Source organism: Halyomorpha halys, unplaced genomic scaffold (assembly GCF_000696795.3).
Source record: "Halyomorpha halys isolate HHAL.00 unplaced genomic scaffold, Hhal_1.1 Scaffold2135.1, whole genome shotgun sequence".
Classification (NCBI taxonomy): domain Eukaryota; kingdom Metazoa; phylum Arthropoda; class Insecta; order Hemiptera; family Pentatomidae; genus Halyomorpha; species Halyomorpha halys.
This window is the reverse complement of record NW_027111678.1, coordinates 48,780-76,105: the sequence shown is the minus strand read 5'-3', so window position 1 is coordinate 76,105 and position 27,326 is coordinate 48,780. Positions and strand designations below refer to the sequence as shown.

The window sequence follows — 27,326 nt, the reverse complement described above, 5'->3', positions numbered from 1 at the left end:
TAGGATAATATTAAGGATGACTTAAAGGCAATAATATAGATTAAGTTTATAGTCAACTTATGTTATATACATTATAATGTATTGTTTATAAAAATATAAAACATTGTTTATAGATACATAATACATATATTAATTTATTCATATATCTACATATGCGTAGATTACTACTAAATTTTGATAGCAATCTGCATTAAATTATTTTTTTTTTTAATTTTCATATAAACTAAATTATATTTAAAATAGTATATTAACAATATTATTTAATCAATCAACTGTGTTACAATTATATAATAAATATATATATACTATATTACACATTTCCCTTAACATGAAATAATAGACCTCTTCATTTCATTAATAAAAAATGAACAATGAAAAATTTACATTTTTACATAATTGGATTATAACAAAAAATATAATTAATATATAGTGAATAATAGATCACACCAATATTTGAAGAAAGAAAAAAACATGAAACTGTAAATTTGATTTGATAAACAAACCAATAATAAATATATATATTCTCAATTGAACTAATCTAATACTATAAAATTATGTCTATATTCATTTTTAACATTCAACTTGTGGGTTAAATATTAATAATGACTATTTGAGGATGACAATGTCCTTGCAGCGTTCGCAATGCATGGCGCTGTTGAAGCCGGGGCAGTTGAGATGCCACCATTGTCTGCATTCGTGGCATTGTACCCAGACCTTGCCCGGGAAGAGACCGCTGCATCGCAGGCACACGATGCTCTCCCCATTACCCTTCGCCGTACCTTCGAGAGTGTCTTTCTTGTCCGCCGATGGAGCTGGAACACTTTCAGTGGAGAGCTGAGCCGGCTTCACATCCTCCGACCAGGAAATAATCTCTACGTCGGAGTCTCCTTCTGCAGCTGTGTCCGTCTCGGGATCCTGATGGAGAGGATCCAGTATAGAAGCGATGTCCGTATCGGGATTGTCGAAGGTACGCCGGCTGCAGAATAGGTACGGGTTGAAGGGCTCTATGCCACTCATCTCGAAGCCCTTGATGGCGTTGACTGGGATGGCAATACGACAGTAGGCGGTTCTAAACACCTCCCCGACGTTGTCGACTGTCAGCTTCACCCTCGGGTAAGCATCACTGAAACCATCGCAAGCGTGGCTGTAGCAGACCTTCAAGGGACCAAAAAACGACAAGTCCAAAGGTTGCAGCTTCTGCCTCGACTGCGGCGGGAATCCTACAATCACGACGTTGTTATTCCTGCAAAAGATCAACGCTTCTAAGGAAATGTAGGAAATATAATTGTCGATCAATAGCAGTGCAGGTGATTTATCCGTAGGCTGCGAATGTTGTACGAAATGCTTTAAGAAAGTCATAAATAATTCGGAATTGATTAGTCCTTTTTCGCTCGTATAACCAATGGATCCGCAAGGCAAACCTCTCAAGAATCCGGGTATCATCTTATCCCTTGGAAATACGATCATCGGAGGTATGTAAGAACCTGCCGCACTCGCACAGCAGACGAGGGTAACGTTGTCTCTAGTCTCCACCAGCATTCTGCTGGTGCCTTTCCCCTTAATCTGAGAAGAAGTTGTAAACCTCGTCAAGTCGTTGGGGACTGCAGAGATGCATATTTCATCGGCGTGGTAAATCTTGTCCGAAGAGAATGTGTAGCGCTTCCTAAGGTAGGTAAGTATCCGGAAGAATGTGTCAATCTCCAGCTGACTGCAGACGGTCGCTCGCGTTGACTGTACCGTCATGTTGGGCCTGACGTTAAAGCGGAAGACCTTCATGAAGTTCGATAACCATTCGTCACCCGCCATCTTTGTTTCTCTGTTGAATGGATGGTCGATTCCCTTCATCTCGGCGAATTCGTAAACTAGTCTCTTACACTGGACCTTTGTCATTCCGAAAAATCTTAGATCTATTTCCTTGAGGTACTTAATGAGTTCATTAAGCTGTTTTTGTGAGAAAACTTTCTTAAACCTTCCTCCATGAACCGGTATCGCCTTGAACAAGAGTAAAACAGTATAAATATACAGTTTAACTATAACTATATCAGCGCCATTAGAATAATTATCAATATCCTCCAAACCTCGCTTGGTAATTTCAAGTATCTCCTTAATGTGGTCTCTGAAACGTTGTGAATTTTGGCTGCCATGTTGCAGGAAATACCAACTTTGGTTGCATACGCCATCAGAGTTTGGCCCCAAATTCGCTTCCCTGTCTTCTTCACATATGTCCTTGTCATATCTAGAAAAAATTTTTAAATATCAGTAGTGTTAAATTTTTAAATTTACCAGCAATTTTAATATTTAGAATTCAGTCAATGAAATCGAAGTAACTGACTGCAATGTCTCCCAATTAGAGTGAGAAGTATATAGAGGAATGATACATACTATAAGTTAATAGTAAAAATCTGTTCAGAATTTTGTGATATACATTTCAGCTATTTAATTGGCTCTCATGAAGTTGGGTCATAACAAAAATGTAAAGTTTGAAGATGGAGAATTAAAGAAGTTGTAATTTTTTTTTAACCTATGGAAAGTTTTTACCACATGAATAAATACTTTTTACTTTTCAAAACTAAAAAAGGTAAGTAGTATTGGCTGTAAAATCTAAAGCAAAACAGTGTTGGAAAATATACAGTTTCTAGTTGCAATAATAACCATGTTTTAAAAAGTATTTTTTGTATTATCTTTAGAAACCCGTTCGATTTCCACTGTTTTATTAGTTCATCGAAAACTAAACCTCCCGAGGAACAGTCTTGGAGGAAGGAATAAAATGGAAAGAATAAAATAACAAGAAAAATGAAGACAAAAGATGGGTCTCGCGATGAACTCCCGGGGCGTGGCAGAGGAGTAAGACCCAATCAAGACTTCCATCTGTTTCAGTTTGAGTTCCAAAGGTGAGAGCAACTCCTCCCTTTTCGACTTCACTTTCTTGAAGGATAATTAAGTTTCCTAATAAGCTACACTAAGAAAAGTTCTCTATCATACAAATATAAGCACCAGCTTAGTAAACAATTATTTTATTAGACTTATCAGTTAAAAATCAAAACCAGGAAAATTAATTAGGAGTTTCACATTTCACTATATATTTTATTATTGGCAATAAAGTCACAGATTTCCCCAGGTCCCTTGGATGAGGAACAAACCGTTGGATTCCTTGACTGTGAAGCAGTTCTGATGGCCAGCTGCGGGTTGCTTAAGAGGATTGTAACTAATTAATAAGAAACTCCCAGATAATATTTTTATAAATAAAATGAAATAAAAATCAAATCAAGTTTTAATTCGTCAGTCATCAGAACTAGAAGTATTACGTTGAAATTAATAGGTATGCATTCTAAACCGCCATTGTAATGTAAACTAAAATAGAAAGTTGATTGGTTCTAATTCTCCCTCCAAACTAATAATAAGTGTTTTACTCCATGTTCTAATAAAAGGTAATTTTTTTATATATAAAAAAAAATATTAGTTTTTCCAGGAGTATAAGAAAGTGAATAATCAATTCAAACAAAAAAAAAGAAGATAAATACGGTAGATACTAATAAAATATAATTCAGTTTCAGTCATTAGAAAACCAATTAACTAGAGGTAATAATAAAATAAATAAAGTTCTTATTATAACTGATTTTTTATAATATAACAATTTTGTAATATACAAAATAGTTATATTATAAAAAATCACGTATGTTTTATAGCTATAAAACGTCTTGATAGTAAATTATATTAACTTAGTCTAATATAATTCAATTTATTATATCGCTGTTTTAAAAGAACAATGATGCAACATTAAAATTGACTTTGAGTTGGCAGACTCTAAAATGGATGTTTGTGAATCGACATAATTAAAACTACAAAATTACCCTCTTGGCGATTTTTTAAGTACAGTTACGTAGACTTACAAACAGTTTGTAACTGCTGTAAAGCCTGTCAACTCAATAAAGTCAATTTCACTTAGTTTACAGTTGTGTCATCATCCTGCTGAAAGAGCGATATAGCCAAGTAAAATATATTAGACTAATTTAATTTAATTAACTATAAAGAAATTTTATAGTTATAAAACATAGGTTATAGAAGAAAAAAGTTTTATATTATAAAAAAAAAATACTAAAACATGAGCCTTAATAGAACTATTTATAATCAATAGTTCCCCAGACTTTACAACATTTCATAAAGGAACAGCAAAAAAAAAAAAGTAGTTAGTGAATTTATTTTTTAATTTATTTATATAGATTTCTTTGAGCACTCAAATTAATGCTAGTTTAATGTCCTAAGATTGAAAAGATTGTTTGTTCTTTTCATCTTATGAGTTGTATTTTTATGATATCTGATAAAATAAATTCACAAAATGTTGATTTCAAGTTGTTCTGACAAACATTTTAATTTATGAAAAAATATGTATTAGGAACCAAATACGTACAGATTGGTACAGATATTTTCAACAGTTTTATCCGAACAACTAGAAATCAATATTTCATGAATTTATTTTTAAAAATAACATGAAAACTACTGCTCCTACGAAGATGAATGCCATGAACTACTTTATAGTACATTAAACTAGCTTTAGTTTGAGTGCTAATAGACAAATTTACGTCTAAAGATTCCTGAGTTATAGATTTCGCAAGGTAAATCAGGAACTACTGATTTTTCAGCGCATATTTTATGAAATATTGCTTTTTAAAAAGCTATATTTCCAAAACTCTTGAACATAAATAGCGCAAATGAGGCTCATGTATAGAAAATTTACTCTATTTAAATAATGTATTATTATAGGTTTTCTAGTTTCGTTTATAGTTATAATGATATTGAGCTCCGAATAAAAAAAATGTTTTTGTTTTTTTTACGAATTTTTGTATTCCCCCTAACTATACTTGGCAGACGCACTAATTTTGTGAATAGTAACAATTGAATGAATACTAACTATTCATAGTTTCCATTAAAGCAATAAAAAATTGAGGTGACATAACTGACTTTTTTAACCTGGGCTCTTGTTCTATTGGAGGTGAACCGTCGCTATTAGCAGTAACCAATAGGCAATGCGATTAACTGACTATGCGCTGGAACCAATAGGCAATGCGATTAACTGATTATGCGGTGGAACCAATAGGCAATGCGATTAACTGATTATGCGGTGGGACCAATTGGCAATGCGATTAACTGACTATGCACTAGAACCAATAGGCAATGCGATTAACTGACTATGCGCTGGAACCAATAGGCAATGCGATTAACTGACTATGCTATAGAACCAATAGAGAAGACCAAGAGCGTCTATCTGACACCACCCGTATCTAAAAAAAAATTTTTAACTGAGGCCGCATTAGTACGCATGCGCAAGCATAAGTGAAAACCCATCATGTGATAAGGATGAAATGTTCATACCTAACAAAAATTAGACCAGAAATAAAATCGTTTGCAATTATACTTTTATATCAATACTATAATTGTAATTAAATGCATTCAAGTGCAATTTAATGTTCTTAATTTCAACTCGCAATGATAAGAGACTTTCATAAAGTAAAATTTTGATGTCATATACCTACTACTATACTAGTTGGTCATACTACTATAAAATTTCATATCATTTTTTTTTTTTTTGTCATGAAAGAAAAGCAAAATTAATCGATTGATTGCCCTACTATACTAAACATTACTTTTCACGTGATTATGAATCGATTATTATTTTCAACTAAATTATTTATCAAGTTGAGTGTCAAAGTTGAAATTATACACAGGATTATTTTATATCATTTTGACGAAATACCACACTTCATTCGCTAACTTTGTTAAAAGATCTTTGAAGTTGGATTAGATAAAATCGATTTACTATGAAACATTTTAGGAAAAAAAAACACATGACAAGTCATTGACGTACAATTATTGCTCATATGCATTAAGGCACGAATATATAATTTTAAGAAACAATTTTAAGATGATTATTAATAAAACAGCGAAATATTTAATCCGAGAGATTATGAGATTAAGAACGTAAAGATACGGTATCATTGGAAACGAATTAAAAGTTTTAAACAGGTTATGGCTAACCTTATAAACTGTCGAACAATTGACAAAATGTCATTTTTTTTACATAAACATTTGGATGGAATGAAATTATTTTACTCCAGATTATACAATACAAAGTATAAATCTAAATATCAGAACTTTAATCTTTTACGAAATACCCAAGTTTTATACTAACTAAGAACCTACTTATTTATTTTTATTTTTTTTAAGGAACCTAAATATTCTGCTAAAAAAAGAAACACCGCAAAAAATGAATAAATGCTTTTCACGTTATTTTCTTTACACTAAATATTTTATATTTTAAGTTGAAAAAGAAAAACTGAAGCCTGAAACCTTAAATAAAACGTAATTTAATGTAATCGAAATTATACTTGAAAACATAAACTTGAAGCACAATTTTATTGGTGGTAGTGAAAAAGAAATAATGAATGTATGTGCTAAAACAATTGTACGAGGCATTTTATTCAATTAGAAAAAAAAATTTTATTAATATTACTTTTCGTTGTACTGATTAATGATTTGAATAGTTTGTGAATTTTCGAAAAGGTTACACCAATATATAGTATTGCGAGTACATAATATAGGAAGTACATAAGGCATGCGATACTTACAGTGACAGAATCCAATGAGTTTATCTACAGAATGTAGGATTGTTTTGATTACTTCCTGAGGGCTTTTCGCTCTGATATTATAATAAATGAAGCGGCGAACAAAATAAAAATAAACAAAAAAAGGAATACACATGTTAATACGATAATCACTCACATGTTAGTGGACATTGTTAAGATTTTATATTTGCTTGAAGTTCCCAATACTTTTTTTTGCGATCTTTAAATTTGACTAAGACTTGAATATATTATGATAAAAAAAAAAGGAAAAAACAAAAGTAGTTGTGATCCAAATAAATTTCAGTATAATAAGAGTTTCAACACGACTGGCCTTCTAAATCGTATAAAAAACAGCACAACAGATTAGTTTTGATCAAAATAAAACTCTTTAAGAATAATGGAACAGAATATAAAAAAACATATATATGTATTTTATTTTTATATACAAACAACAGTAAACAGTATTCAATGGAATACGAAACAAAATAGGAACGGAAAATTATCAAAATGGTTTACTGGAGCCGCAACAGATTCAAAGTATGAATTTGCACACCATTTGCATTTATTATTAAACAAAATAAAAGGAAACAAAGTTCTTTTTGCAAGTTTCGTTCATTTTTAACATATTTCGATCAACTTTCGGTGATTTTATTATACTCGTAAGTATATACAAATTTTGTTATTTCTTAGGATCTAGCGTCATATTTGACAATTTCGGTGTAAAAAATATTTGCTAAATGATAAATTTTAACTATATCTAAAATCCAAAACCACGGTTATTTACCGTGAGATCCTATTAAATTAAGGAAAAAGAAAGATTTTTTTTAAATTTTAAAATAGCTATTAGATCGTTTATTGGATATACTAAACAGCAAGAAATCAGATATCTAAGAAATTTTGGCCGTCAACTCTCGCTTGACAAACCGATTCATGATTCACAGACGTTTGGAATCCTTCACGTTTCGTTGAATGCAAATTATTCAAACCAATTATTTTTATCCCTACACTATTCCTAAATAATACTTAACCCTAGAACGACACACTGGGGTGTCACATACCCCAGCACTTTTTAAATTTTGAATAATTCCTACATGTGTAGCTCTTTTGCTAAACCCCACCATGTAAATAACTGTCATTTATAACATAATTGATTCTGATTATCTGCTGCCATGTGTCAGTCTTGTTTTTGCTATTTATCGTGATTTGAACTAGTCTTGGGGTATCTCACACCCCAGAGTGACCTTAGTGTAAGTAAATAATGAATCCGGTAAACTCTCATTAGAGGAGCTTTTCTCTACGAAAAGGGACCATCCTTTATTTCGACACACTATACCCATGAATTGGTTCAGCTTCCTCTCATACTGCTTGAGATTTGATGATAAACTAAATAGACAAGAGAGGAAGGCTAATGACAAAACGGCACCCAACCAACAATGCTAGATGATGCAGTCATTGAAGAATCTGGTAAACCACAAGTCATACATGATTATAATTTAAATAAAGGATGAACTGTTACTTTTGACCAAATGTGCAAGGGCCAGAAAAACAAGGAGGTGGCCACTCCGTTTTTTTTTTTTGGAATGTTGGATCATGTCGGGGTGAACAGTATGATATTGTTTACTCTGGTAAAGTGGGAAAATAAAATGAAACGCAAAGACTTCCTTTTTGTTCTGGGATATTCACTTCTGGAACCCTGCCTAAAGAGGAGACTACAGGCAGAGGCACTTCGTCAGTCACTGCGCCTAGGTATTGATGACATTTTAGGAATAGATGCGCAAATAAATAAATATACAATCTTGGAGAAACAAGTAAGGTGTTCTTTTTGTGATGGGGGAAAAGACAGGAAGACGAAATTGACATGTCTGCAATGTAAGAGACCTATTTGCAATGAACACAGGAGGGCAATATGTCTGCAGTGTAGTGTGTGAAAGAGGTCCCTTCGGGACCCCCCACTATGTATTTTATTCATTTTTAATTTGAAAAATGACTTTTCCACCTCGTTTTATGATTCATTTACTTCGTATTTATCTGTATTTAAGAGCCATACAAATTATTTCTTTTATTTAGGATCAACAATTAATTTTTATTCATTTTTAGGTAGTTGGCTCGTAAAATTTTACAATATGTGATTTTTGGAAATACATATGTACATAACCCATTTTGAAATGATTTATTTTTGTTACCTAGACCACTTAGTTATTTTAAAATGCATTATAAGCATTGCAAGTTATATCACTTATATTTTATACCAATTCATATGTTGGGGTGTATCACACCCCAGAGTGTCAGATTAAGTTGACTTATAGAAGTGTGTCATTCTAGGGTTAATATCAAAAAGATTTACACTATCAATATTAACAATATTTATTTTGCCTAGTAGCAGGGACGGTCGACATAGATTGAAACTATGTGCGACGAAAAAGTAAAAATGCCAACCTGCCTTATTTTGTGGTAGCTTATTTAAGCAGATTTTCTATGACTCAATTGTTATCTCATCTAATAAATGTTAAAAAAATTATTTTTTCCATCTATATGGATTAGTGCATAAAGGTATCCTGGCAACAAGGTATTCATGGTCGCCTAGAAACATGAAATACTCTCCATCAGTAAATACAACTGTGATTTTTTCCTTCGAATGTGTTTTTCTGCTTACTATCTTACTATATTGTTCAAAAATGAATATGTTTCTGATTAATTTTTATTTTATTTGTTTTAATTAAGATATCTTACTTTTGTTTGTTTGTTAAGAATTGTCTAATTTGTTAACATAAAAATTGAAAAATAAATAATTTTTATTTCTAATTAAGGATGTAGCTAAGTATTATCAACACATAATGTTCGATTTTGCTCATTTTTAATTAAGATATATTCAGTTTAACAATAGCCAGATTTCAAATTCAACCAGAATTTCGCAATATCGTCGACAGAATGAGCTGCCAAGAGAACGCTAATGGATATCGCTGATACAATACGCATCTCCCAGAGTGTGTTATGTGAAATAAGTACCAATATGAAACCTGGTAGAGGATGTCATTACGACACGAAGTGAAGACAGAAATATAGTTATAACTAGAAGACACAACTCTTCTCATAGTGATCTAGATCCTAAATGAATGTTCAGTCAAGCCTCATACCAATACAAACAATTCGTAATCGCTGGTGGAAAGTTGGTCAAACAGTCTTTGCACATCGGCGACACCGAAGATTACAGTAATAAGGATGAAAATTGGTATTCTGTTATATTTCCAGACGAGTTTTATTTCTGTATTTATAGTGATAGTAGGCATGAAAGAGTCTAACGAGAAATGGGCGTAGGTACACTGACATAGTTTGTGCCACATGCTTCAATGCATTCTGAAGGTGGAAGTGCAATAAAGGTATAGGCCGGAATGTACTCAAGGAGACGGACTAAACTCCATATTGTGGAAGGCAATCTCCCTGCAGTTCGTTATGTTCAAGAAATTATAGAGGAGTACATCTCTAAAACCATAATTGGTTAACCTGGATTTCCGTTTTCAAGATATTACGCGACCTCGTTGAAGAAGAATTGCTCATTAATGTCTTAAAAACTATAGAAGGCTTTTTTGTCACCACCTGCAACCTCTTAACCTACAGCAACAGAGAGCAGTATTACCATGTCTATAAGATGAAATTCCTTGCAAAATTTACGAGATAATAAATAGTAACTAAATGAATTATTAAATCTTAAAAACGTTTACAATGGTCAATAGAAAAAAGATTACAAAAAAACCTTTAATTTTGTTTATATTAGGCAGCGAGGTGGTACAGTGGTAAGGTGCTATACTATTAACTCAAAGGACTCGGGTTCGAATACAGCTGTGGAAGATAATTATTTTCTATTACACTGTAGCCATGAGTCAACCCTGTGGGATTCCTCATATTGGGGAAAAATCAGGTGGTTGAGCGTGATCATGAAAAATTCACCTCCGTAAATAACCCATGTTCTAAAAACGGTGCTCCTTTACAAAGTGCTGAGCACAGCAGTTCATATTAATTTTATTATAAAAATCGTTTATGAAATTTCCAAAGGTCAATACAATCTTACTTATATTAATTTTTAATGCATTTTATAATAATAACTCTAGGAAAAATATATGATAGATAACTAACAATATGCCTATTCATTTTGTCTCATCTTCATTCAAGCGTATTTTCCTATGCTTTCACTTTCCCACAACTTTTTTTCTCTCCTCTAATCACAGGCATGGAGAGATCGTAGAGATTAAATATGATTAAGTAAATCGGAGGTCGAATAAAAGAGTCAACTCCTCTGAAAGAATCGCAGATACTCTCAAATTCATACAAAAGATTCAAGCTTCTTTTAAGGGACTAAAAAGTCAGTCGGATTGACAGTAAAACCAATGATGGACGTTCTGATTGATCATGTAGCAGCATTACTGATGGATTACCGAGAAATTTTTAAAATTCAATCATTCAAAATTTAAAAAGGCTGCGATTTTTTTATTTTGAGTTTCACTTGGCAAGTTATTAGCAATCCAGCATTTTATTTATGCCTAATCGAAAGAACCATCGCGCAAGATTCATACAGGTCGATATGAATATTAGAGCAAGCACAATTAGGACAGTGTAGAAATCTTCATAATTCAAGTCAGTCGCTTCAGTCTGGCTTTTGATTGATGACTGGCATTCCGAATGACATTTCAGGGTCCCTTCGGAGTTTGTTGATTAATTATTTACGAGAGTATAAAAAGTGAGAATAAATTTCTGAAAAAAAATAGGACATAGTTTTAACTACTTAAATAAAATATCAAGAACATAATACGAGAGTAATAAAAATCCATGGCCTATAATAGAGAAGATGAGTTATTTCTTTCATCCAGTAAACGCAAAAAAAGTTTTGTTACCACTAGAGAAGGTAAATGTTAACATTAAATCATCATTTAAGAGTATTAATGTTATTTCTAGACTATTGACGAAAAATTGAAAATGTTTTTAAAGATATATTTTTATTTTTAAAATTTAATTATTAGTTTTAAGAAAAAAATACCAGCATATAACACGATTATACCTCTATCTTCGAGATCAACCAACTCAAGTTTGTACCTTGGGGGAAAGAGTATAAAAGATGGGAGTAAGCTGGCAGGAAAAGTGAAGCCAAAAATGATAGGTCAGACGTGGCGAAGAGTACACTCCATCAACTGGCTGCCTTCTGTTTCAGTTTAAAATACTTATGTTTACTTAGAAATTAATATTATTATTACAATAACCTCAAATTAAACATAAGCTTCATTATTTTTGGCTTCAATCCTGGAAGGAAAGTAGGGTTATGCAACCTCCCTCTCATTCTGGGTATTGTATAGGAAGTGGGAAAATACAAAGAGGATGAAAATACAATTTTATAGATTCCAGCTAAGCAAACCGGTTTCATAAGATAGTTAAATTTAAAAGATTCAATAAAAATTGAACTTTATTGAATCTTGATTGAATTAATGCAAGATAAAGTTCGACCCTCACTGCTTTAACAACCAACGGTTGACAATTTTATAAAACTGGAAGGTATTGATCTGGTAGTTAGGTCCTTCTCCAGTAAGGTCCTGAATCTTTGGAAGGCTTCTCTATATGTCGGTTGAATAAATGTTGATATTTCCTAAAAACTTTCACCAGAAATTAGGGGTCTATTTTTTAAAATGAGGTTTAATTTAAGCCCTCAAATAATCTTCAAAGTTGGGCATATAGATCAGTATAGTAGTTTTTATGTCTGCCATATCATCGTGGGATCACCGAGAATGAAAAGGCAGACTCGCAAGCCAGAATATAAAGACAGGTCAAGTCGTAACATCATCAACATGCAAAGATATTATTTCTTGGATCAAAGAAATTGGATGGCGTGAGTGGCAAGACGAATGGTTCATCATGAGAGAAAAGTTAAGAATGGTCCAACAGCTAGTGAAACGTCCAACCAGAAACTTGAATCTGCTACGGGGAGAAGTTGTACTAACCCGTCTTCGGATAGGTCATACTCGACTCACCGACGGTCATCTCATGAAAAAAAAAGAAAATGCACCGATCTGTCGCTACTGTGGAAACGATCTCACCGTTAGGCACATTCTCACTGAATGTGAGAGATGAATCACACCGATTCTCTTCAGATTTGCAGGAGACGTTGAGAGAAGATTCCATAAAAACAAAACTTTTTCACTTTTAAAAAATCATTAATATCTATGATCACTTATAGTCTAACTCTAATTCCAGCATGTATAAGTGGATGCATAATTTAATATAGCAATTTACTAACTACCTCAATTCTTATTGTAACTGTAAAATTGTAATTGGTGTAATTGTAAATATATAATTATATTTGTAAATTTGTAACTTTCTCACTTTTTAATTGTAATTGTAAAATTTTACTGAAATTTAGATGGAATGAAATGTATATCTATGGAAGAATTTATATCTGGCACTTATTTCATCAGACGCTCTCTGAAGGCACAGAACGCCAAACAAAAACAAAACACTTTTTTTTTTTTATATTCCAAAAACTAGTCCGAAGATTAGAAAAACCTGGAGGATAAAATCGTTTATAATTCAGTTTTCTGCAAGAAGTATAGATATAAAAATTAAAATACTTTCAAGTTAATAACATACTAGGAAATTTTGTAATTTATTTTGGAAATCCCTATGATATTTAAAAAAGAAAGAAAAAAAAAGAAACTCATAATGAACATGCTGTTTCCAAGGAAACATGTTCAATTATTTTTATCCCATTACAACGTATTTTCTGCTACACACTGAGTGTTTAATAATGGCTTTATTAAATCTGGTTGATATTTTGAGTAAATTAAAATATTTAATTTACAGATATATTTAAAATACATGGTTTCATTTTTATTTTTATAATGGGTTTCTATTTTTTTTTCTAAATTATCTTAACGTAATTGCTTATAGTATAATGCTACAGTGTATTACCAATATAAGAACAATGTCGATTGTATTTGTATGGTAAGCAACCAAAACAAATTAATGCCCATAAATCTTTTTATTAGCAGAATCCTATATAATAAAGTGGAAATACACTAACAACGTTCCTAAATTCATAAAAAACAACACTATAAGTCAAAAGAAAAAAATATTCATAATCTTGTCGTTACTAAGGAAACCTATTCACTTGTTATTTCTTAAGACATGTGACATTGGAGATAAATAGAATAAAAGTGCCATAATCTCAAGCTATATACACCTATTCCTTTTTTATATTAAAATTGTGTTCATACTGAGAAAATAAAATATGTTTATGTTATATAACATAAATAAGTTTTGACTTTTGTTTCTAAATATGTTGTGTTACCTAATATTCAGATAACCAAACCATTAATAGGTAATAATTTAATTTAAATACAAGCAATTAAGTCTTACGGTATTTGTACTTGATTGAGGATGAGTGAATGAATAGTCGGATATCAATTTTATCTAATTCCATATGTGTATAAACTAATATATGTTTGTTCTATTTTCCAAAATATTAAATTTATTTTGTATACTCTATGTACTGACCCATACATCTGACATTTTTTTAAAGGTAGTTTGAGAATTTACAATACGTTTTAATAAAAACTTTATGGGTTTTAAAAACACATTGTCAAATATTCGACTAGTTTTTATAAAATATTTTCGGTAAACATCAACATTTAAGTCTATTGATGTATTTCAAAGCCTTGCAAATTGCAACCTTCTCGACGAGCTGTGTCTTTCAAATCTTAAGGCGGATCCACATGTTGGCCGCTCGTTACGAATCGGAGACTTGTACAAATGCTCGGTAAACAAAGAGCGGACCAACCACATATCAGTGTTATTCAAAGAGGCAAGCAAGGCGGACGTACAAGAGGTTTCAGCTATTGCACTGGGGTTATATTATTTTTATTACAAAAAAAAGAAAATTAAAGGAAATGAAATATAAATAAATATGATTAAATATAAAACTTATCATAAAAAGTACCAACAAACACCTTTAATCTCTTAACAGCTCTCAGTTGCAACTAGGCAAGGAACAATGGTGGAGATACTACACGAGCGCTCTCACGAACCCCTTTGATCTGTGTCCAAAAAACCGACTCTCGACAGATCGGCAACGAGCTTAGGCCAACTCGTACAAGCCACCCATCCACATGCTCGTGCATGTCTGAGTTCGCCATGGCTTGGCCAACATGTAGAGGCCCCTTTAACTTCTAGCTTTTACCTTCACTCACATATGTATGGAATATGTAGTAGGGAAATGTATTGTAATAGTGAATAATTGTGAATTAAATTACATGATTTGAGGTACCTATTAGCCAAGTTCAAAAACAAAAACTCGTACGAAATAGAAATTTCAATTTAAGGTGGTTTTATGCTTGGGATGTAACAGCTACTTTTCAATAAAATCAAGTTCCCGGAGGTACAACTTCATGTAAACGATTATTCACATTTATTCGATTTAATCTATAATGATTTTGATCACACTCAGCATATCAATGTAGAATTAAATGGTCTTTGATGATCAGCTGGGTTTTATTCTCATTGAAATAGTCTGACAAGGCTTAAAGCTGAATTAAAAAAATAAAAATCATTTCCCAAAGTATCTTTAATTTGTAGAAAGATATTTCAGGTTGCGGTCAATAAAGGTATCAAAATAGTAAAAGAAAACTATTTATTGTTAACTAATGCTTCGCCCTACTTTGCAGGGCTTCGTCAGGGCTAAATGAAAGATCATACTACAGAAATCTTAGCGCTAATATGGCATTACAATAAAAATACTTCAATACAATTATGTTTATAAAGTGTATAAAATGAAATAATAACAACAATATAAGGAAGTATACATGTAGGTAGACAGGAAACAAGTTACTAATAAGTTATTAATAAATATAACAGGGAGTGATAGAAGTTTTAAATGTATATCTGAACAAATAGATTGTAAGAGACTATTCATTAAAATATAAATATGCTAAAGGTGTAAAAGGTTGAACGGATAGGTGAAGTAGGTATAGTATAGATGTTGTATAGTATGTATTAATATGTAATAAATATAATATATGTAAAAGAGGTATATTAAAAAAAAATTATAAACATAAACAATGAACATAACGGTAATCGCCTGTCTTATTGTAGTACAAATGACAACTGAGAGAAAAGGGACAGATGACTACTCTTATGCTCTTGTAATATCTTATGAATATTACAATACCTTACCGTTAATCATATTTATTGTTTGAAGTATACCTTTAACTAAATGCCAGGCACACATTCACTTTGGATTGGCTTGTTGGTTCTTAGGTGGACTGTATAATTGAAAAATAAAACATGATTGAATGAAAATAAAATTCTATTATATTAGTTACTAGTGGTGTAGGGGGTGGCCGAAATAAAACATTTATGGTTAAAAAAGGTTATCAATTTTGAATGACTGGGCTATGAAAAACTGTATATATTATGAGGTGGTTGATGATGAAGTGGAGGTTAACTATATTCAACTGGGTGGACTTACTCCATGATTCCTTTGTTCTAACCGCATTCCTATGCCTCTCTCTCCGCTGCTAGGAACCACTCCAATAAATCTCACTCGTGGTTGATTTTACTGATAAGTGAACAAAGAAGAATTTACTGCTTCTGGCAGAAAACAAAATGGATCTCTCTCAGCCTGGGTAACTTCTCCTCACCACAGAGAGCACTGGAGGAGGTGTGTTTTGACTGTTGGCCACATGGGGCGCTAGTATTGCCTACATTATGGCAGCCCCTCCAATTCAACCTTTCGGTTACTGTAGGTTACCCGGAACATTTATATTTTAATGAATAATCTACTACAATCCCTTTGTCTTGATTTATATTCAGGACATATATCGCACCTGTTACATTTATTAATAACATATTAGAATCTTGTTTCCAGTCTACCTACATGTATACTTTATATTGTTATTATTATTTTTTTTTTGTATACTTTATGAACATAATTTTTTTGAAATGTTTTTATTTTAATGTTTTGTCAATTCTAAAATGTTTATAGTTTTTTTTTTTTTTTTTACTATTTTGATACATCTATTCACCGCCATCTTATTATCTTCCTACAACCTAACTTCAATTTTGTTTATGTGAAAAAACAAATAGATCTGGCAATAGTAAAAAATAGATAAATACCAAATATATAATTTTGTGAAAAAATGAAAATATCCGATTTTAAAGCTGAGACCACCCTAACTTTCCTGATTGCATTTCGGTTTCGTTATCTTTTGTCAAACTGTGGTATTGTTGGCAGGAACGAAATTTAAATTCGTCATTCCCACTTTTAAAAATCCTAATACGAATTAAAAATACGAATTTTTATTACAACAGAAAAATAAATATTTCTTGTTATAAATTTTCGAGTTTCCTAGTCTTTAGGCTTTTTTGTTTCGAAAATCTCAAAAATAGTGATAACTTAAAAAAAAAGCCCACCTACCTACACAAAATACGGGGACGTAAGTTGAGTTGATAGCAGAGTTGGGCAACCATGAAACTAATAACTAATATTCTCATGGATATGATATTTATTTATGAATGAATCATTCATGAATAAGGGTCGTATCCATGGCAATTTTAGCTATTAGTTTCAACTATACTCGAAGCTATTTTTTTCTCATCTCTGGTGGCGCAACATACTAGATTTTCATTACTATGACAATAAAAATGGGACCTTTTAAATTTGGTCTTCAGATGGTACCAGTTAGTCTAAATACAATTTATTATTTTATATTTCTGGCTTTTTTTGTATTTTCCTCCCCCTTATGTACACATACTTGAGTAGGTAGACCTTGGAGGTAGAGGTGCAGCCTTCTGGTCTGCTTCGATGTTTATAAATCAATCTTCCCAGGCTGAATTCGAACCGCACCTCTTCAGGAGCCGGACGCTCCTTTTTTCATTATTATTCTTTTCCTGTACCATAACTTTTTCATTTTTTTTTTATTATATTTCATTTACAGTTATAATTATACATAATGGTAAAAAAAAAAAACTAAACCTGATAAGTTATTATTTTTTTTACTCTAAATATTATATAAATAAACCAAAACATGGAATAGTTATCAAGACCAGCGGCCACATTGAATAGTACTATTTAACGCCGCCATCCAGACTTCAACACATTTCTAATTGCTTAAGTCTTAATTGCACTTAATAAATAGCTGAAAAGCAGTTATCAATATAGCTTTGTTTACTCACTGCAACTTGTTGTTAATCAACTTAAACAGATAACAAACGAAAACTCTTCTTAAAGTTAGAGCCAACCTGAAGATCGCGTTGATGCTAGCGCTCCCTGTGGCTGTTTTTATCACCTTATCCAAGCTAGACGTGTCGCTGCTCATCACCACCTATCAGTTGATAAAGAATATCATTTTGCTATCAGTTTTTATCTACTTACATCTAATTTACTGTTATAGTAATATTTAAATTAATTTAACGAAAATTATTTCAGATAAAGTCAGTATCTTTATCTGTTGTTACAGTTATGCTCTATGAGAACAGGGTCTTTGTAAGAATGAAACAAAGAGAAGTAGAGGTAGTTTGAATCATTATTTTTATGATACAAAATGACCCTGGTTATTTCTTACATTTGGGGGGGGGGGGAGTTACCCAGAGGTAACCAACCTAGTATAATCATGGTGGTGAGTCATCATCTTTATATTTCGTAGGACCGCCACAGTAATGAAAAAAGTCGATCTCCCGGACCTGATTCAAACCGGCGCCCCTGCATTTCTCAGGTTCCCAAGACCTTCGTTTCAAGCACCTAAGCCACGGAAGACCCATAGTTTGTATACTTGTATTTATTTATAAATATAATTTTTATTTATTTGTTAGTTAGTATTGCAAGTTTTTATTAATTTAATTTATGTATTTGTAAAGATGGTGTGAATTAGATCTATGATGCATATTATCATTGTCTATAAATAAATCAGAAAGTAATATAAAAAAAAATATTATGATACAGAGCTTAGAATATATAGAAATATTTTGTGTTCCTATGACAGAGAAGAATAACATTTTTAACAAAAAGTTACTTTTTTATCATTTATACAATCGTCCAAACATTTGTAATATAGTTTCTATAATATTAAATATTTTAATGAACGCGACGACATACGACATCAGGCCAAAATAAAAGATTTATATAGTAAATGATGGGTAAATCATACATATATGAGTGATGAGCCCTCGTTATCTTTTTGAGTGTTATAGTATAGAAGGGAATTGTACAAGAGCCCAAGAGGAGAAAAAAGGCAGTTATCTCACCTCAATTTTTGATTACATTAATGAAAACTATGTATAATTAATAGTCAAAATTCATGAGTCGGCCAAGTATAGGTAGGGGGAATAAAAAATAACAGTTGTTTTAAAGCGATAAAAAAAGTAATTTTTCATTAGAAGCTCTATATCTTAAAAACAGTAATAAGTAATAAGTAGTAACAACACAAGAAAACCTAAGAGAACGTCATTTAAAGAAGAGTAAATTTGCTACAATATGAGCCCTAATAGAGTTATTTACGTTAAATATTTTTCGAGATATAGCTTTTTAAAAAGCAACATTTCATAAAAATGTTGTATGGGACTTACCGAAAGATCAGTAGTTAGTGAATTTATTTTGAAAAATGTATATCTTTAAATCCATTTGACGTACAGATGTCTATTAGAACTCAAATTAAAGCTAGTTTAATGAGCTATAAAGTAGTTTACAATGTCTATCTTCGTAGGAGTAATAGTTTACATGAAATTCAATAAAATAAATTGATTTATAGTTGTTCGGACATTTTTCGATTGCCTAATTTATATTCATATGCAAATATCCTTAAAACTAATACCCTTACAAAGTTAAGTGTCATAAACTACTTTATAGTAAGTTAAATTTCCTTTATTTTGAGTGTTGGCAGACATATGTGCGTCTTATGGATCTAGAGATATATTTTTTTCAAAAATCCGACATTTCATATGAACAACTAGAAATCAACATTTTGTGAGTTTATTTTGTCAAATATCATAAAACTACCACTCCTACAAAGATAAACATAATTAACTATTTTGTAGTAAATTTAACTAGCTTTAATTTGAGGGCTGGCAGACATCTGTACGTCCAATGGTTTCTGAAAGTTTTTGATAAATCAAACTTATTGTCCTAACAACTATAAATCAACTTATTTTATTTTTTTTGAAATTGATAGATTTATTTATTGATAGATATTACAATCTGCCACACAGTTGTGGGCAATAGGTAATATTGATGAATGATCTCATACATACTAAAATAAAAAAAAATAAAATAATAAAATAGATAAGTAAAAAAAAAATAATAATAAAATAAAATAAAAAAACCTTTCTTAAAATATATACAAACAAAAGAATATCAACTTATTTTAGCAATATCACGAAAACTACTATTCCTACGAAGGAAAAAGTCATAAACATCTTTATTTAATAGACATCTGTACGTCACACAGTTCCTGAGATATAGATTTCTCAAAATAAATTAACTAACTACTAATCTCAATTCAGTAGATTTTTAATACATTTTGCTTTTTAAAAAGCTATGTCTCGAGAACTATTGGATGTAAATAGCACTTTTAGGGCTAATATTTCAGCACATTTACTCTTCTTTAAATAATGTTCTCTTAGATTTCCTAGTGCTGTTGGTAGTTTTTAAGATATAGAGCTCCGAATGAAAAATTAATGTTTTTTTAAGGTTTTTAAACAGCCGCCATTTTTTATTTCCCCTACCTTTACTTGGCAGACTCATTAATTTTTACTATTAATTATACATAGTTTTCATTAGAGTAATCAAAAACTGGGATGAGATAACTGCATTTTTTTCTTGGCGGCTCTTGTACTAGAACGATGGAGGTATTAACAAAAGGCCGATAGACACTAGACTTAGGCGTACCAAGTTGATCGGGTAGGACTAGATATTATGAAGGAGGGTTTAATATTGCTATTAATTTGAATGATAATATTCGTCCTCAATACAATTTTACCATATGAAGTATACAGGAAGAGGACGTATTTCGGTCTTAAAAAAAGTCCAATCTGAAGGTCCCTTGAGCCCAAATAGCCAAATCTCCAAAATATTAATAAATGTAATTTACACGTTTCTAGAATTTTATCCAAAATACATAAAATAACATTGATTAAACTAAATATTAGCTAGGATTTATCCTTATTGAAATCGCCTGATAGAGATAAAATGAAAAATTTTCAAAAACTCTTCCTATAAAGTATCTTTCATTTTGATTATTATAAAAAAACAATAACCATATTCCATTGTTAGCTGTAATAAAAACAATGGATTATGATGAACTATAAAAGAATGTAATGTATAAATAGAGGCCAACTGAAAAAATCGCTGGTATTATTTTCAAATAATAGAAAAAATCTAATCTTCAAAAAAAAAAAAAAAACTATATATAAAACCAAGTTATATATAAAACTAAACTCTGAGCGTTCATAGTTAATTCGTAGCAGGATCTTGATAAACTTGAACTTGATAATGGGTTGGGTGAAATTGTTTCAGATTTCTCAGTCGGTCTATATTCCGTTTTCTATTCTAAAAAAAAAAAATAATTATTTAATAATTTATATTTATCCAATTTTTATTACATAAATATTACAAATTAAAAAACTATTTATTGTTTACGAACGTTTGGCCACACTCTGCAAGGCTTAATCTGGGCTAAATGAAAGCAGGATAAAAACATTTTAAGAAGTAACAGAATATTAAAATAAATATATAAAGCAAATTATAAAATATGTAATAGAGTGTTGTTTCTTTTTTGTTTGTTATTTTACAGTTTATTACTCTATTTCTGTGTTTATAATTCTATCACAATTAGCTGTATTTATTAGTAACTAGTTTCTAACCCACCTATTATACTATTAACACCTATTATACTATTAGCACCTATTATACTATTAGCACCTATTATACTACCTTAACTTATGCTTATTATTATTTCTGTTATATATTTTTTAAAAAAACTTTTTTTTTTTACATATTTTCTTATTTTCTCTGTATACTTATTTTAATGTTCTGTTACTTCTTACAATATTCGTATGCTGTTTTCATATAGCCCTGACGAAACCCTGCAAAGTGGTGCGAAACGTTGATTATCGATAAATATTTTTCTCTACTATTTCGGAACCTCTATGACCGCCACACGGACTATCTTCCTAAAATCCACTTCGTACGGTTTACTATTTTCTTCTAAAATAAAAAACTAATGGTACTTTGGAGAGAGTTTTTTTTTTTAATTTGGTATTTAAACCATATAAAGCTGTTTAAATGAGGATAATATCCAGCTAATGGCTTTAACATTCGTTTTACCTGTCTTAAGTATGTAATTACAGCTACTCTCTCTCTCTCTCTCTCTCTCTCTCTCTCTCTCTCTCTCTCTCTCTCTCTCTCTTTTTTTGGTAGACTTTGCATTAGGAGCCAATTACTATAATACCAACTATTGTAAAGTCCGTCCGTTATCAATGAACAGATTTCCTTGCAAAGTTAAACATCATCATCACAACAATCCTACAAGGATATTCCATTATCATTCTTTGTTGGAGCTGTAATAAACTTTATCGCTCCAGAGACCAATAAAGATGGACCTCACCTGTAAATACGCGGCTTCTTCCTTTCTCATTTAATTTTATTATAGGGGCCACATAATGTTATTTTAATGGCTCGGTATTAGTGGCCGAGGTTTAATTTATCTTCACGCACTCTAGAGTTAATAATAAATAAATTAATAAATACAATCTGTGTGTGTTCGATTCGATACGGAGTGGTTTACGATCCCATATGCGATCGTTTTAGCCTCCTTTGGTTATGTTTATTACGTTCCTAAACGAATACTTAATTGTTATCTAACCGAAACAGCTCAGCAGGTAATATAAGTTAAATCAATATTTATCGTTGCCCATCTTCGGTTATCTAAGGTAAAGGAAGCATGGAATGGAAATCCATTTGTAATGCAGTAGTACGAAAATAAGTCATATAAAAGTTGAGGTAAAAAATAGTATTTTTTATTAAAATTTACAACTGTATAAAAAATAAATAAATAAATAAATTTGATAAATGTTTCAGAAAACATGATAATCTTGGGAAAGAACCACCTAGCGGTGGTACTTCAAGCATTGCTTTCAATCAGACACCACAGAGTTTTATCAGAGATTGTCGAGAATGAGATATTAAGAAGTAAAGGTTTTGGGTGGTCCAGTCTACTAATAAACTAATGGATGAGTTTTTTTGAGACGTAATAATCAGCATCGTGGATTGTGGGAAGGATTTTGAATTTTAAGTATTGGATACATGAGGAATTTGATGGTTTAGTGGAGAACCAAGGCTCAATTCTGCAATTCCAAATTTGCAAAGATTAGGCCAGAAAAATTAGACTGTAGGATGAAAATAAAAATTGAGCATATCTACATTTGTATAAAAACCAATCATTGTAACCTTTTATAAAATTAGTTTAGATAATGAGAAGATCATATGCTTTAAGCCAATTTAATAAGCTTAATAACTTTATTAATTTTTCAATTAAACCAATAACTTAGGATATGTGACTATTTCTAAAGAAAAGTTGTTTCATTCAGAGAAAAGCACAAACACTGAGATTCCGCCTTTATGGCTGAGAATCGGACATGGGTCAAGCAGAGGTTTTTGTTGTCCTCGAGATCAAATGACCACCCGGAGTTAGTTGACTTTATCCTGGCATATAGCCCAATAAAAAGAAATACGGATGGTATGAATTAATGGTAATATACTAATCTATGTATGTGAACAAGTTTAAAAGAAGCTAAGAAACATTATATCTCCACATATTCAATCAAATTATAAACCTTATTTAGGAATTAATTATTTATTTTAAATCTGAAAATTGAGATAAAAATCAAACTTGTATGAAATAGTTAAGTTCAGTTAATTTGTAATTACTCTTGGTAATTGAAAACATGACAATAATTAACTGAAGCTTGATATTGCCTTATACACCAATGTAATCACTCTCTCTGATTGCTGTTCTTCAATCTTACTGATCGTCATCTGCAATATTGTTCCACAATATTTTTCTTTTTTATTTTATTAGGAAACTTCATCATTTTGTGGAAGTAAATGGAATTTTCATCGTTCTTCTTTTAACTGCGGAATTGAAAATATAAAAAAAAAAAAATAAATTAAAATCTGTACCATGTTACGTTTTCCATGGTAAGATTAAAAACACTGGCGATATCTGCGTAGAAAAAAGGGAGTATGGGGAAAAACAAAAACACGAGCGATATGTTTAGACGAGTGGGCTTTGGTTTGGTGAAGGGGAATCTTCAGCACGTCCTGGATAGGAGAGTTGTGGCATTACATCGTTAGAGATTATATCTCTATAATTCTGGTGATACGGTGACCGGAAAGGAAATATCAGACAACCTTGTGTTCTGCCAAGAGTACACCCAAAGACTACGTGGGGTTCGAACTAAATTTTATTTTAATATCACTTTTATATTCACTTTCTGTATCATTACATAAAGTATTTTATGTATCATTATGTATCATAATATCACCTTGTGCAGTAATGTAAATAATAGTTGATAAGATTAATCATTTAAATTAAAGTTAAGTCAACCTATAAGTTCTCATTGTTTTATTAATTGATATGAATTATTTTATTTTATTTTTAATTCTGTGTACATATATTTCTTCTTATCAATACACTTTTGTACATATAGTTCTTCTGTTCATTCTTATACATGTACACTGCTTTCAACTTGTTAATTTTACCTACGTTTTTTGTTAAGTTTACTAATATTTCGATAATTCAACTAATTCAATTAAGGTGGAAGATAACACCCCTAAGTTTTCTGTTATCTACCTGTTAAGGTATTTGCCAGTGGTTATAATTCGATTATTATTTATATAAGGGTATATTATGGGCATATTGTTTCGGGGTTTTCGTTATTTCCAATGAAAAAATAACGTGGCGCCTAAGGAGCAATTTATTCTTCATTGTTTTGTCTTTTTTTCTTTTTGGCGATTATACTTATTTATTTTTTTTTTTTATTATTATTTTCCTTTAACTCACCCCGTTCTTCGCTGAGCGTGGGCAAGTATAAACGATCAATATATAACTAAGGATAGATCAAAATTTGTGGTTATAACTGCTAAAACTCATGAAGAGTCAAGTGCTTTGGACAGAATCACGCTCGACATTTTTGATTTTTACCCAATTAAGGGTATCCAATTTTGGAGGCTGGGTGGAACCCAGGAAGGCTCTGGAACTCACAGGGTTGACTCATGGCTACAGAAAACAATTTTCACGAAACAATAACAAACTAAGAAAACAATTACAAATACTCATATGTAACATGGATGAGAATTGTTGATAAAAATTAATTATTTATAGGATTGTAAAGGTGCATGAATATGGAACAATTGCTCCGAAACGTTATACAATATTGAAGAAAAATATAATATATTATTGAAGAATGGAATATGGTCTGGGTGCGGTCAAAATTTTTTTTTTTTTCACTTTTTTCTGCATTTCAGAAGCCCATTTTCTTGTCATATCTTTTATTCTTTTTTTTCTAAATTCTCACATTTATTTATTTTTATTTATTTATTTATTTATATATTTTTTTATTTTATTTTATGTTTTATTTTTATATTTACTGTCCTTCCTGTTTCATTTATATTTATGTATCTATCTTTTAATTTATATTCATGTGTTATCTTCTCAAGTGTTATCTTCTTATATTAATTACTTTATTATTAATTTACTATTATATATTTACATATCTCTATATCCCCGCTCATTTGGTATATTTTGTTTCTTAATTACTTGCACACATTGTATCCCATTATTTTATACTTTACTTTTCCTTTGTTTTTCTATCTGTTTTTTTTTGTTTTGTTTTTTTAAATAATTCTTTCCCCCTATTATGTATATAACCATTTATTGTTCACCTAATTTAAATACTTTTTTACTATGTTTACTTTACAATTATTTTCGTTATTGTGGCATATCTGCCGTCCCCACTCCTCCCAATACCAACTGTCAGTTTGTTTTTGACTGCCGTCAAAACAGGTATGCATTCTGTCTCATTTGATTTGTAATTTTTTTTTTCTTTTTTCATCTCTTTATTTGTACTTTCGTTAATATTTCTTCTCTTATCTATCTGTTACTATTACCCTTTTCATTTACTATTTACAACCTTTAATTTTTCTTATTATATCTTATTTTTTTACATTTTATACCCCTGTTATGTTTTTTATACATATAGTTTATACACTTATGTTTTTTCTTTTCTTTTTTTTTCCATTTTGTAACTATAGTATTTGTATCTTTTTTAGCCCTGACGAAGCCCTGCAACGTGGGGCGAAACGTTGGCTCAATAAAATAGTATAATTACCTACTAATGGGTTTTTTTTTTTTATCACACCCGGACCATATTCCATTCATCTATACACACGGTCAATCAATAATCTTCCAGTGTCCCATAATATATTATATTTATATAATATCTATATAAATAGATTTTATTCACCTTTTGAAGTTCTCTAACCTCAAAAATATATACAAGCTTGTTATATTTTCTTTTAGTGATGTCGTCCACTGGTCGGATGTTGTGTGTTTCGAACATTTTGGCATTGTCCTTTGAAACCATTCGGGTAAACCCTTACTAGTGCTGGAAGTGGTCTCTGAACAGACTGGAAGCTGAAAAAATTATTTCTGTTTACTAGAGCGTGTACTGGGGTCCAGAGGAACGAACCTCTTGAGCCTCACTCAGCCTCTAACAATCCGGGGCCTACCTGTTTGGGGGGGGGGAAGGGCCACTACATCATCGTCACATTGTACTGTCAATAGGAATAAACTATTGTAATAGGATACGAAGAATTATCGGATTTTTAAAAAAAAAAATCCTTAGGTTATATTCAGTTGATGAATATGAACCTTTCTGATGTTTAGTTCCATGAAAATCTATAACTATTTATACTTTTAATTTCATAAATAAACAAACTTTTTAAAAATAAACAAAATTATTTGTGCTTTAAAGGTCAGCCTTCTCAGACTGTTTCAATAAAGACTATTTAAATGTACATTGACAGCTGACATTCAAACCAATCCTAACACTATCCTCACCACGTATGCCGATGACACATGTGTGCTTGCTGTTAATAATAACGCATTAATTGTATCCCAAACTCTCCAGTCCCTCATCACAGCCCTCGAAGAAGGGTGTCGCAATTGGGGGATTAAGATAAATTCCAACAAATCCCATCAAATCACTTTGATTATTAAAATTAATAATGTTAATCTTACCCCTGTCGAACAGATCCGCTACCTTAGACTACATTTGGACAAACGATTAACCTGGAATCCTCACACAAGACTGAAAAGACAGGAAACTGCTCGTCGATTTCGACTATTACAACACTTACTCGACAAACGGTCAAACTTCCAATTCATTACAAAAGACAGATTTACGTGATATAAGGCCTATCTGGATGTACGGCGTTGAGCTTTGGGGCTCCACTAAACCTTCGAATTCCTCTTGTATTCAATCTTTACAATCCAAAATCCTTCGTGAAATCCTCAATGCTTCTTACTTTGTCACAAATAAAATCATACATAAAGACCTTAATGTTCCCTATGTAACCGATCTAGCCCGAACCAGATATCACTCCTTCCATTATAAACT

General features: G+C 31.2%; 1 protein-coding gene and 1 long non-coding RNA gene across 2 annotated transcripts in view; both read right to left on the bottom strand.

Moving 5' to 3' along the window:
- Positions 1-478: 478 nt before the first annotated feature.
- On the bottom strand, positions 479-6,748 carry LOC106691181 (uncharacterized). Its single transcript, XM_014436861.2, has 3 exons — positions 6,624-6,748; positions 2,079-2,236; positions 479-1,992 (listed from the first exon to the last, which is right to left on the bottom strand). Exons 2-3 carry the CDS (start codon positions 2,232-2,234, stop codon positions 607-609), a joined length of 1,542 nt encoding a protein of 513 aa, XP_014292347.1. The 5' UTR covers positions 2,235-2,236; positions 6,624-6,748; the 3' UTR covers positions 479-606.
- Positions 6,749-26,206: 19,458 nt separating this feature from the next.
- LOC106691180 (uncharacterized) overlaps positions 26,207-27,326 on the bottom strand; it is a 2,747-nt gene continuing 1,627 nt past the window's right edge. The window contains exon 3 of the long non-coding RNA XR_001344744.2: positions 26,207-26,341. This is a non-coding gene — a long non-coding RNA (uncharacterized lncRNA). The remainder of the gene's footprint in view (positions 26,342-27,326) is intronic.

Excerpts from the sequence above, each read along its gene's own strand:
- LOC106691181 (XM_014436861.2), bottom strand. The coding sequence starts at position 2,234 with ATGACAAGGACATATGTGAAGAAGACAGGGAAGCGAATTTGGGGCCAA. Across the intron at positions 1,993-2,078 it reads ACTTGAAATTACCAAGCGAG|GCGATACCGGTTCATGGAGG; the intron begins GTTTGGAGGATA and ends CTCTTGTTCAAG.